Below are 12,789 nucleotides of genomic sequence, written 5' to 3'. Positions count from 1 at the left end.
AGACCCTACTTAGGTATATCTGAACCATTTCTTAGTATTCCTGAAATTATAGTATTAGAGTAGACAGCATGTTCTATTTGGTATGTCTGTCTCAGCCAAAATAAGGTATTCATTGGTCTACCAAAAGAAGAACAGATAAGTAGACCAGAAAAGTGATTTTTAAAAGTTAAGTAAAATTTTATTCCATATGTGCCAACCCATTAAATCCTCTCAATTATATACATTAATCCAAATTAATTTTTTTCTGGTACCATTTACCTAGCATGTATTGTAGCCAAAAAACTATGGCAAGGAATGCTGAAAAAAACATTCAAAACAAAAGTTATTTAAGAAGTCCCCAAATCCCAAGCAAAACAACCACTTGTCAGTCTCCAGGGTAATTCTGAGGAAGTGAAACTAATTTGATACATAAGTACAGTAGGCATTGAATAACATTCAATTTTTGGATCTACAGGTAGTCCTCCTAGAAGAGAAGCCAGGATCTAGGACATTCCTAATCTCACCAGTGAGCCTTTAGGTGGCAAGTCTCAACTCGCACTTTGGAATTCACACTGCACTTTGAAAACTTTTATATGAACACTCAATGCTTTTCAACATGCAAACCAAGAGAGTAGTGTTGGCCTTTTTTTTTTTTTCTACTTTCAAACTACACCAATGCAGTTGTACCTTTTTGCATTAGATGCTTTCCCTACAGATAGAGGGGCTCTTTATACTAATGCCAAAATTGAGTTTCAGAGATACGTTAATGGCCAGCATCAACCACAAATTCAGTTGAGATTCTAGACAGTGAATGATTGAAATCTTATTGCAGTGAAGGAAATCTTTATCTAGACTCAGATGGGATCTCCAAGGACGAATGTCAAACAAACTCATGGGAAACGCTAACACTGACACAACAGACTCCACTCACTCCCGGAAGTACGCGACACAAAGTCAGACACTCGACGCCGAGGACACCAGAGGACGGATCACGGGGCTAAGTGGAGGAGCGGCATGGAAACACCACCATGGGACATTAAGAACAAAAAAACAACGAAATTAGGACCTCAGCATTATCCAATTCATCAATGGAAATTAGCTGGAAAAGAAAAAAAGGGGAGAGAAAAAGAAGGAAACGTTAAGAAAGGAAATATAAGCCAGCCAAGCATTAGAGATTTTGTAAAAAGTATTCTTATTGCTGACTCTTTCACCTTAAAACATTGTTAGATGGTGACTGTCTTAAGAGGTTCAGGCACTTTGGACACTGCCACAGCTCACAGTGATATCCTCTGGGGATCGAAATGGGCAGGGCGCCGCCACGCTCTACTCACATGTCAGGTGTCAGCCCCTGCAGTCCACCCGGCCCTGTGCTCACTCGTACACGTGAAAACTTGGACTGACCCGGGAGCACGGCCAAATTCCCCAATTTTTTTTTTTTTTTTTTTTTTCCAGAAGAGGGTGATGAGTAGAGCAAAAGACTAGAGTAGGATTAATTGTGTTTAGGAGTAAATTCTTTCCTGAGACTCATTTTACAATCCAATGGAGTGAGGAACACAAACTGCACCAAGCTTTCACTTCAGCAGGTGATAAGACCAACATATCCCCAGCCTGGTCCTGCTGATGTGCCAGATCCCAGCACTGTAGGTGATTAAAGGAAACATTTCCCCCTGAGATGCTTTAGTGACTCAAGTGACATTGGTAACATGGACTCATTAGCATCAAGTTGCAGGGGGAAAAAAAACAAGAGAATTATCACAGTTGTGCTTGTTTAAGCATAGAAGAATAATCGTCAACTGATTTGATTGTGCTTTGTTAATATTTAGTACATTTTGCAAATAAGTTGCTATCAAATACATCAGTAGTTAGAAATGTTAGTACTCTATTCACGTAGAGCAAAGCAGCTTTGGTCATTAGTAGCGGACTGACAATTTGTACGAAATGAAAACCCTGGTATTACCTGAGGTCATATACTCTTCTAGTACTAAAACAGCTACTACTATTCAGAAGGGAAAACAGATTTAAAATAAACTCTAAGATATCCTTATCTGTTGATTCCTGGTCTCTGAATTTCTTTCCAAAACTCTTTGACTAATAACTTAAGTCAACAGCATTTAAATAAAGAACTTACAGTAAACTACAGAGTAGCCAATACGTAAAATAACTATGCTCCCTTTTCAAGCAGGGTCTAGGGGCTTGCAGATTTTCTGAGTTATAGAGAGATTCAAATGAAATCTTAGAGATATTTAGCTACGGGAGGTTATTTTCTTTACAACACAGACACGGTTTAACCTGCAGATTAAAAGCAGAGTTTCGCAGGCTTTGCACACAGACTGTGTTTGTAAAGTCCTGGTATAACTTTATGGCTTATTAACTTTGAATACACGGGACAGAAAGATACTGTAGGCATAATGCAAAAATGTATTTCACTATTATTTTGGTCATAATTTAAAATATTTCTTATTTTATATTTACCACTCCGAGAAGACTATGCATTGGTAATCCTTTGCATTTTAGAATCCTAACAGTTAAAGATTTTTTTTTTATTCCTTAGCGATCATGATTAAAATCTTGTGATAATCTTTTGCCAGCCCCTAACTCTCAGCATATGTGACAGTTCTTGGGTGGGCACTTCTTGGGGCAGGGGATCGAGGCAAGTGGACCAACCGCTTGCTACTCGCTTATCTGACTCCTTCGTGTGGGAGCTGATCAAAACTGCAGGTGTTAGATGACCTTGGGACAATCACAACTTGTGGAGTCACTTGGCATCAACTGGAGACTGTTATCAATCAGGTGAAAAATCAGAACTGAGCTGAAGCTCACAAGTTCAAGTTCTGCTCTCAGGGCCACCGGCCCGTATGGTTCAAATAATTGTGTAACATAATGGAAACTTAAATGTTCAACCTGTAAGTGGATGTCAAAGCACTCAATGGTGTCAGTCTGTTCACTGGTGACGCAGAAGTGAAGCATGAGGCCGTGGAATCAGACCATCTGCCTGGTTTTGAATTCCTGTCTCCCTTGTTATTAGCTGTGTGACCCCAGGCAAATTTCTGAACCTCTCTGAGTCTCTATTTTCTCCCTTGTGTAGAAAATAGTTTAAAACAATAGTGATATCCATCTCTGAGCCTATCAGAGATAAGGTAGGAAATGTGCTTAGCATAGTGAGTGGCACATAACGGGGTCGATAAATGTTAACATTGTTACTCGTGGCATACTCTAGGAAACTGGTGGGTATGTGTGACATTTAAAAAGTATAGGTCAGTCTTACAGCAATTCTGTTATGTTTTAGTCTATTTGGTAACACAGGTGATAGTTCTCAATGGCCTTCTTTGTTTTCCAGGCAAGTAAACCCATACAAGCACACCAACGTTTCTGAACAAGATAACGAAGAATGATGCCAACTTTCTTTTTCATCGGTGACCTTGACTGAGTCCCAGGGTTGAATGAAAGAGTAGAGATGAGTAAAGGCACCTAAGTCTCATCACCATTAAGGATTATAGCTTAGAAAAAAAAAACAAGAAAACGTGACCTGCACGCAGTGGACACCAGCTGCAGGGGGCAGAAGGACACTGCCCTGGGAGTCGGGACACCTGGATTCCAGGCCTGACCCTGCTGCAGACGGCCTCCACGACCTCGGGCAGCCGTCTCGGCTCTGAGCCCGCGTGTGCGGAGGGAAGGCTGGATGAGGTGATGCCAGGGCTCCTATGGCTCTGAAGGCTCAGGGGAGGGCGGGGAGGCAGCACCCTCCTGGACATCCCCAGGAAGGCATTAGTCATGAGGCTAGTTCCACGTAAGAGACAACTAATAGGAACACTGGGACGGGAGGAGGGCGACAGCCTCCACACTCACCCTGGTGTCCTCAGCACCCAGGCCAAAGAATACCTCATTCATTTTATCCACTGATGCCAACTGGTTTGCTTGAGAAAGGGTTATGTCCACCCTTGAAAAAGTTGGCCTGCCCTGTGCGTCAAGCTTCTTTAATCAAACGGGGAGAGCCAGTAAACCATCAAAGGCATCTTCAAAAAGCCTTAGTGAAACAAAGTTAATACCAGCTACCAGGTCGGGAGAAACAAAAGTGCTTTGGCGAGCCTCTCTTTGCCTCTGTCTCTGCCTCTCTCTTTTGAGGTTCAATCAATGTGAATGGTTAAGTCGCGTTTTCCAACAGTCAAGGCGTCGGGCCAGAAGCACTGCAGGAAAGTGCTGCAGGGCTGGTCCGAAGGTAGTGAGTTAGATGTTCACAGTCAGTTACAGATTGAGCTCCTTGTTGTACTACTTTCCTCCCTCCTCACTACTGCACTCGACTAGTCTCAAAAAAAAAAAAAAAAAAAAAACAGAATGTGCTGTAGGTTTTGGAGCTGCTGACTAACATAGGTTTCTAGAATGTCTTCCTCAGTTTCATGGCATTTCCCATACTGACCAATAGTATTTTCACTTTCACGAAGGGGGATGATAGCTCCAACCAGACTAGAAAGAAATGTCATCTTTCCTCCAAGCTTCTCTGCTTAGGTGTGACTAATTTCTTCACCAGCTGAAAGGGATGTGAGTTGAGCTCAGGAACCTCTGCTAAACCCTGATGATTTACTCTTTCACAGTGATCTCCTTTGGGGGTCCTCTTAACCCCAGCTGCTGTCATTCTCTGTCAGTTTTGTAACAGGCAACATTATGATGCCTCCAATGTGGCATCCTCACTGGTCTGGGACGTGCTCCCAGTTGGCACTAATGGGTGGGGACAGGAAGCCGGGCAGCACACCTTCCACCTGGCCCCAAAGACCCTAAAATACCTGTGTGCCATGCAACAGAGACTCAGGAAACTCTGGGACAGTACTTCCATGTATAAAAAGACAACTGCAGGCAACTGCGTGTATAATCACAACTCAAAACATTCATGACAGTGAAGACACCAGGGTTCAATACCTCGATTATAAAAAGACCAGCGAGTCCAAATAAGAGAAAATTGTGGTTTCCATATTTGAAAAATCAAGTTTTATGCTCACAGATGCAAATATATTCACTCTGCTGGTTAAGGCTGGTTCCTTTGGTAGATTTGACCTTATTATGGTGAATGAATTTCTGTAACCAGAATCATATCTTACAAACATTTCTAAAAGCTCATTTTAAGAAAAATGAAGATCTTGTGAAACAAATGGTTATTATTTATGTGTCTGGTAAGTGCATTCTCTACCATCAGTCTTTCCCCTGTTTTCCTTCTTTTTTTTTTTTTTTTATAGAGCAAGACCTCCCCAGGTGCCTATACCAGTATCTGTCTGAAGAGGCCACCCTTCCACTTCTCACCTTACCAGGGTTCTTCCCTTCTATTATTTATATTTATAAACATTTGTCTGAAGGTTTCCTCCGCAAAATTCCTACTGAGTTACAGAAACCTGTTTTCTAATTAGTCAACACTTACTCACCTTTTAATTTATATATTTCTAAAATGTAGAGTAACATTTAAAAGCCTTGTGATTTGGGGACAGTGGAGGAACGGACACTGCAATAAGGATTGTATACTTTCCCGTTTTCTTATCCAAGGACTCTCACTTGTTACACTGCTCTAATATTAATGAGAAATGTTGCCTAGGTTAGGAAACAACATTCCTGTAGACAGACTTTCATACTTGTGACGATCTGGTTGTCCCTATCCATTTGGACAAGGAAGGCTGTGATTTAATTATCAAGGCTTCTTCCCAGAGCTGAAAAAATAAGTGGCTGGGTATTTTGATTAAGTCAGTCATATCAGTGTATTTATCTACAGAGATATTGCTAATAGTGGCCAGTAGACAACTAGTTACCTTCAAATTAAAATGGGTAAGATTTAAACTTATGCTCCTGATTTTTTGCTGGGGGCTGAAAGGAGGGGCCATGGGGATTGTTTTTGTCCTACTTTGCTCAGTATCGGAGGTGTGAGGAATGGTCTGGCCATATCCTAGCTCACTGCATGCACTAAGAATTACCAGGTCGTGGGGATCGTCCATTTCACAACCTTCATCAGAAATGGTGACAGGTCTGCCTGCCTTAGTACCAGTCAGAACCGGAGGGAGTTTCTTGATGCCCTGGAAAGACTGTGTAACATTTCATCTGAATGAAGTAAACCCACAGGTGTGCTTAGTTGGAACCCCAAATTCAGGAATGCATACTTTGATACACAAGAGGCATTTACTTTTCACTGGAAATTTAACAGATAAAAAGTCTTGTTATTACTTCTCTGACATTAGATTATGTGGCAAGCAGCAGCCTATAAGAGATGACTAAGCACGTATGACTTTTAAAGGAAACAGTCATACGATTTGACTACCTTTAGGGACAGGATAAATAGCTTAAAAATAAAAGTTAACTCCTCAGTCAGTAATGCCTGAACTAAGGTGGGTTTTTAAATACCACCCCCTTCAATTTAATAGTAGAACATGGTTTCAACATGAAAGTAAAATGCAGTACCTTTTCTCCATATCCTCTGTCTTTGGTCATCATTTCCCTGAGGGTCTGTAGGACTTTAATGCAGAGCTTCTCCTCATTTTCCTCTAGCAGCTGTTTAGTATGCTTTATTAACCTGCATGGGGGGGGGGGGAGCCACGGATTACATCCCCGGAACTATCTTTCAATTAAAAACACTTCACAAGCAATTTATTGTAACTAGTCGCAGTTAACGAACAAGTATTTATTAAGGGCTCCCAGCTTAAACATCCTTCAGGGCATTCCCTGCACTGAGACCCGCCTGTGAGCGACTGTGTCTCAACAGCGACACCTGCTGGTTGGTAACGGCAAACAGGCTCACCGGGCAGGAGCCGCGCGTACAATGGAGAGATTATCAGGGGAGGAAAAAGGAGACAGAGGTCCTCTCAAACCTGCTTGGTCATAAAATGTGCTTATTTATCCACCGAGGGCTGCCAGTAACGGCTAAAACACGCCAACAGTGTTTTTTTCTTCTTCTTCTTTTTTTTTTTTTTTAAAAAAAAAAAAAAACAAAACACCTCCTGAGGCTGATGGTTGGGGCCAACACACACTGTTCCCTTATCCACAGGCTTGTCCTTAGGGGGCCCAGAAAAGTACTAACCTCACAGGCAGAGCCCAGACTCAAGCTAAACAAACAACTAACCTTAGGGCAAAAGTCTAATGGAGATTTCTAGTCATGGAACCACTTGCTTCTTTCAGATTATGCCCCAAGGCATAAACTAAGAAACTACAAAATTGTTAGGAAAAGTTTATGAGGTCATGGGTAGGTCAAAGATTTCTGAGGGTTGAAGGGTCATGACTTTTTTTATGTCTGTACCACAGCACATGGTAGGTGCTTTGTAAATATCTGTTGAATGGAAAACAAATGAACGGGCATGCAATTAACATGAAAAATTCTCACCGAAAACAAAAGAACAAACCAAAACAGTGGCAGTAAGTCAGATTTCATAGACAAACTTACTTTGCACTTTAGCATATGACCTTGCATTCATCAAAGTTAAAAACCAGGACAATGTCTCCTTCTTCAGGAACAAATGCTTTGTCTGGTCATCACGGTCTGGCAACTGACCACCCCCGAGAGAGAGGCTGCTTACTTGCAAATGAAACCGCCACTTTCGCATTTCCTTCTGGCGTCTGTGTTCTCCGGGAAAAGCAGCTCGGGTCTGTGGAGAACGTCCACCAGCACAGATAACTCTGCCTGCACCAGGGGCCTGAGACGGTCCTCCAGCGCAGAGACGATGTCCTGCAATGGGAGCACAGCCTCGGTCAACAGCTCAGGCAGACACCGGCCACAGGAGGGGAAGAACACTGATTTCTGTCCTAAAACATGACGCACAGGCTAGGCCAGGTTAGAGTAACTTTAGCGCTATCTGGTGTTTATCTCAAATTATCAGACACTGCCCAGTGGTTACCTGAAGCATGAGCCCCTGATGCAGAAAACAAAGTAAAAACAAGTCAACATTCCCACCACCCCTTCTTTCGAGATGGCCTTATCCTACGCAAGGGATCATTCTATACAATTTAAAATTTAAAGCAAAAAAATACGGTTAACAACATGGGAAGATGTCTACGATATGAGTATAAAAATGGTCAAACAATAGTATGAACTCTATGATCCTATTCTTATAAACAACATCAATATCTAAAAGATAAACATCAAATATTATTAAAACATCACTTTTGTTTTTATCTGGGTGGTGGGATTATAGGTGATTCTAATCTTCTATACAGAGATACTCGTCAGTGTTGTCTAATTATTTTCAATGAGCATGAATTATTCACATAATAAGAAGTCATACAAACATGAGAACACAAATGAATGAACATGCTGTATCAACATGCTAAATACATGTACCCTGATAGCATGATGGTCTTCAAATGCAAAACACATAGCTGTAGGAAAGGAAAACAGAGAGAAGTTGAAAGAGCAGCAAAACCAACACAACAAACACCATTTAAAGGCAAATGATAGAAAACAGATGCGGAATTATCTTCAAAAGATGCTAAAGCCTGCTCTATGGCTTGGTGACTCAAAACTTAACTAGAGGCATGCTGGCTAAAACAGGGGCCGAACATAGGACATTGGTTAATCCAGGAGGGCCTAGTTATCCAAGGACGTTTGCACACGAATGCCATTTAAATTGCCTTCACCTCAACTGGAGACCCAATTAGGGTCAAGGAAAGAACTGACTGGTCTTTTACCCAGAAACTAAAACTAAACCACATGAAGATAATTTCATCTTATATTTAACAAAATTTGGGTGATAATTGTAACTACTCGATAATGTCTAGGATGCATAAAGAATGCATGAATGAATTAAATGGTTTCTTTGGAGGGGTAGTTTTCTCAACAGATTATAAGATAGTACATTGCAACATCCCTTAATTCATGCTGATTTTCACATGTAAGTCAAAAACAGCGTCATTTTTGCAAAATTCTCTGAGGGTCTTATCAGTTTCCTCAACAGTTTCCCCTTTGGAAGCACCCTGTCAATATTCTCTTCTCCAGTAGTTACTGGTCCTAACTCTGGCAAATCTTTGGCTATAGCATTTTCATGGGATTTAAATCATTCTTTAATATAATGTTCATGTATTTCATGAAATCCTGCATCTTTTGCAAAGTTTGAACTTTACATTGCAATTGATTTGCATTGTATTGTCAAATGTATAGCAACCAGGGAGACACCAACAAAGATGGCGAAGCGATGGGTAGGGCAAATGCCAGTGTTAAGCGAGGGGGATGTCTAAATGGGGATTAATTACATAAGTCGTCAGTGTGTGAGTGAATTTCTTATGACACCTTTTGCTGTACTAGGCAATCTCACAACTACAGGGACTGAGACAATAAATGCTCAGATACTGAGGATCCCTTAGGCCACTGGCCAAGTCTTTATAACAGTATTATCTATTTATGTCTTTTCTTTCATTTCCCAAGAACATGCATAATAAATCTAAGAAAAGCACAAGAAACTGGTGTGTTCGATTGCAGATATTATTTAGTTTCAGCAGGTAGGAAAATATTGTATGTTCCTACAGGTATGTGTCTACAGCATCCCTGTCCTTTCTGTTAATAAAAGCACCGTGGGCTCAGGAAGCACTCCATCTGGAATCAAGACCGGTTCTGTCCTGACAAAGGCTGAAGTTCTTTTTTTTTATTTTTTGAGACAGAGCCTCGTCCTGTCGCCCCAGGTAAAGTGCAGTCGCATCCTCATGGCTCACTGTAACCTCAAATGAAATTCTTAACTCGATCCGTGAAACCCTGCCAACATCCCCAGCTCATGGGCTCCAGCCACAACACCCACACCACCCTTCCTTTGGTCTCTGGCTGCACTATCTTTTCTGTGTAACAGTCTTTACACATGCGGTTTCCCTTCCTTTCACTCTTTAAGTCCTACTGTTCCTTCTGATCTTAGTTCAAATGTTACTTCCTTATCAAAGCCTTCCATGACTCCCACGTCCCTAACCCCAGGCAAGATTAGGATCTTCATCAGAATCTTTTAAGCACTACTCACTTCTCCTCTGTAACATTTGTCCTTCTCATCTTTTTATGCTTACAATTATTCTCCCTCTCCCCTCCAAAACTTGGACACAACGAAGACAAATATCATTTCTGGTTTTGCTCACCATTCCATCCCCAGTCCTAGCATGAGGCTGATGAATGTATCAGTGTAAGTTATGTAACTTCACAGAGATCGATGAACTAATGATAGTAATTATAGTATTAACAACAACAATAGTAATAATAATAGTAGCTCTCAACTGAGTGCTCCCTCCATGCCAGGAACTGTTCTAGGTGCTTTAAGTGTATTGTATTTTCCATACATGGCCACCACAGTATATCTTATCTCACATGTTCTTCTTACAATGTGACACCGACATCCCTCCCATCAAATGCTGATCTAGATCCCCCCCACCTTGAACTTCAGTGGACCTTTGAAACTACCTTGACCAACACAGCACAATAGAAGTGATGCTATGTGACTGCTGAAGGTAAGTCATAAAGATGACAAAGCTTTCACTTGTGTCTCTCCAGAAATGCTCATCTTGGGACCCAGCTGCCATGTTGTAAGGAAGCCCAGGCCACATGAGGAGGCTACACGTATTAATAGATGTTTTAGTCAACAGCTCCATCTGAGACCCCACCTAACAACCAGTATCAACCGCCAGACATGTGAGTGAGCAGGGTGTCAAGATGAGTGCAACCACAGTCACCATCTGCCTGCAACCTCCTGAGTGAGAAACACCTCACTGGGCCAAGTCAACCCCTAGAACACTAAGAGAGAACAAAGTAATTGCTGTTGTAATTTGTTTCACGAGACACAGATAAATGGAATGTGTTATCAACGCTCTTAAATCCTCACATCACCCCCTGAGGTACTATTATCCTATTTTGCAAATTAGGAAACTGAAACACAGAGAAGTTAAGTAACTTCCCAAGGTCACACCATTTCTAAGCAGCAGAGCCATGATTTTACCCTGGGCACTAGCCTGAGACCACACTCTTAACCACCGTGCCGTGCTCATCCAAAGGATCTGTGACTCCCAAACTGTGGTCCATGTACTACCTGTGAGAGAATCATTTCAGGTGCTTGTTAAAAAAAGACAATAATGTTAGGATGTATAAGTGTTTAACATCTACCTAATACTTGCTACCCTCCCCTTAACAAAGGGAGAACAGATCTCCTGGTAGGTGCTAAGAAACAAAGAATGTAATCTAGCTAGGACTGTATAATATTTTTATTTTCATCTGACTCATTCTGATATAAAACTCTTCTCTCATGTATCACTGCACTTGTTTACCTGCTGATTCAAGAGTCTAAATATCCCAGAGTGATGGAAAAAACAGAACCTTTATTCTAAGCATCCCCTTATAATACATACATATTCCTTCCTGATAAGATCAAAGTCCCCACTCTTCACAAAGACATCTGTAAATATATGAATAACCTTTAAAGACCATCACTTTGTCAGGAACTTTTTCTTCCTGAGTAGCTTCGCACTCTTGGCTCTACATACGTTGTAACACTGACTATTCATCACCACCCTGACACCTCCCCATGGCCCCATGTGGATATTCCTGGCTCCAAGACACATTGCTGTTTGTGGGAACCACCGTAGGCCAGGCTAAGCACCACTCCTCTCAGCACCAGGCATTACCTGCAATCGCTCGATGATATTCCGGTAGTCTCTGGAAGCTGCCAGAACAGAGTCTCTCCGAGCAGCATTGCGGGCGGACAGCCGCCAGTTCATGGCTGTTTTCTGCACAATGTTGTGGGATTTCAGGAAGAGGTTGTTGACTTGGCTGTCCAGGTCCACAGGAATGGCGATGGCCCGGCTCTTGGCTGTACGGGAGAAAGACGACTCGTGAGACCACAACTTCTGTCGTAGAGAGATGGACTTAACTCCCCATCCCCCATAAGGCAGATTTTTTTTTTCCATGCCCATAACGTGCCATCTTGCATGGTATCGACTGTGAAGACTGAGGAGCTCAACTCTACTCCACCATCTTTCACGTTAAGGTTTCCCAATGTGAATTCTGGGGGACAGTAGCTCCAAGGAATGTTAAGATGCTCTGATGCTCCGAGGTCACAAAGTGTGGGCAAGTCAGAGTCAAAGTCCAATGAGTTTCCTCAATGAATGGCGTCTTAGGGTTGCTGATATGTTCACGTATTTTAAGAATTACCAGGACAGAGAATTTATTTGGCCAATTAACTGTTTTTCTAAACATTCTTTCTCAAGTTTGTTATTCTATACAATAGTCTACAAAATACTGACTTAAGCCAAACATAATACCAAAGATAGCATTTACAATGACATAAGCTATTCTTTCAATATAGGCCTTTCTTTTTCCCTCTTAAAAAAAGGATACCATGAGAAAAACACCAGTCAAACCCACAATAGGGGACATTCTACAGGACACCTGACCAGACTGTCGAGGTCATAGGAAACAAGGAAAGACTGAAAAGTTGTCTCAGACCAGAAGACACTGGGAAGACATGACAACTAAATGCAATGTGGTCACCTCGATTGGCTTCTGGGACAGAAAAAGGCCATCGGTGGAAAAACTGGTGAAATCTGAATCAAGTCTGGAGTTCAGGCAACAGCACCGTGCCAGTGTGAGTTCCTCGTTTCGGCAAAGGCGCCCTGATAATGCAAGACGCTGACGCTGGGAGAACCGGGGTGGGGTCTGTGGGAACTCTCTGTATTATCTTTGTGACTTTCCTGTGCATCTAAAATCTTTAAAGGGAAGGTAACTAAGACTAATAATCCTTTTTCCCATGTGGGAGTGTCTCCAAAAAACAACTATTTCCTGTCTTCAATGCTTCAAAACAGGAAAGCAAAGAAGGTGCTCTGGCACCTGTATCT

General features: G+C 41.8%; 1 protein-coding gene across 1 annotated transcript in view; it reads right to left on the bottom strand.

Annotated features, from left to right (window-relative positions):
* The window catches only part of ITPR1 (inositol 1,4,5-trisphosphate receptor type 1), a 320,526-nt gene that overhangs the window by 121,049 nt on the left and 186,688 nt on the right, over nucleotides 1-12,789 (bottom strand). The window contains exons 37-40 of the mRNA XM_069476048.1: nucleotides 11,581-11,765; nucleotides 7,518-7,666; nucleotides 6,409-6,520; nucleotides 1,046-1,078 (exon numbers count right to left, since the gene is read on the bottom strand). Of these exons, the coding sequence (XP_069332149.1) occupies nucleotides 1,046-1,078; nucleotides 6,409-6,520; nucleotides 7,518-7,666; nucleotides 11,581-11,765 (479 nt within the window). The remainder of the gene's footprint in view (nucleotides 1-1,045; nucleotides 1,079-6,408; nucleotides 6,521-7,517; nucleotides 7,667-11,580; nucleotides 11,766-12,789) is intronic.

The sequence above is a fragment of the Eulemur rufifrons genome, chromosome 7, assembly GCF_041146395.1.
Source record: "Eulemur rufifrons isolate Redbay chromosome 7, OSU_ERuf_1, whole genome shotgun sequence".
Lineage (NCBI taxonomy): Eukaryota > Metazoa > Chordata > Mammalia > Primates > Lemuridae > Eulemur > Eulemur rufifrons.
Note: the sequence above shows the minus strand (reverse complement) of the source record. Positions and strands in the feature narration are given on the sequence as shown.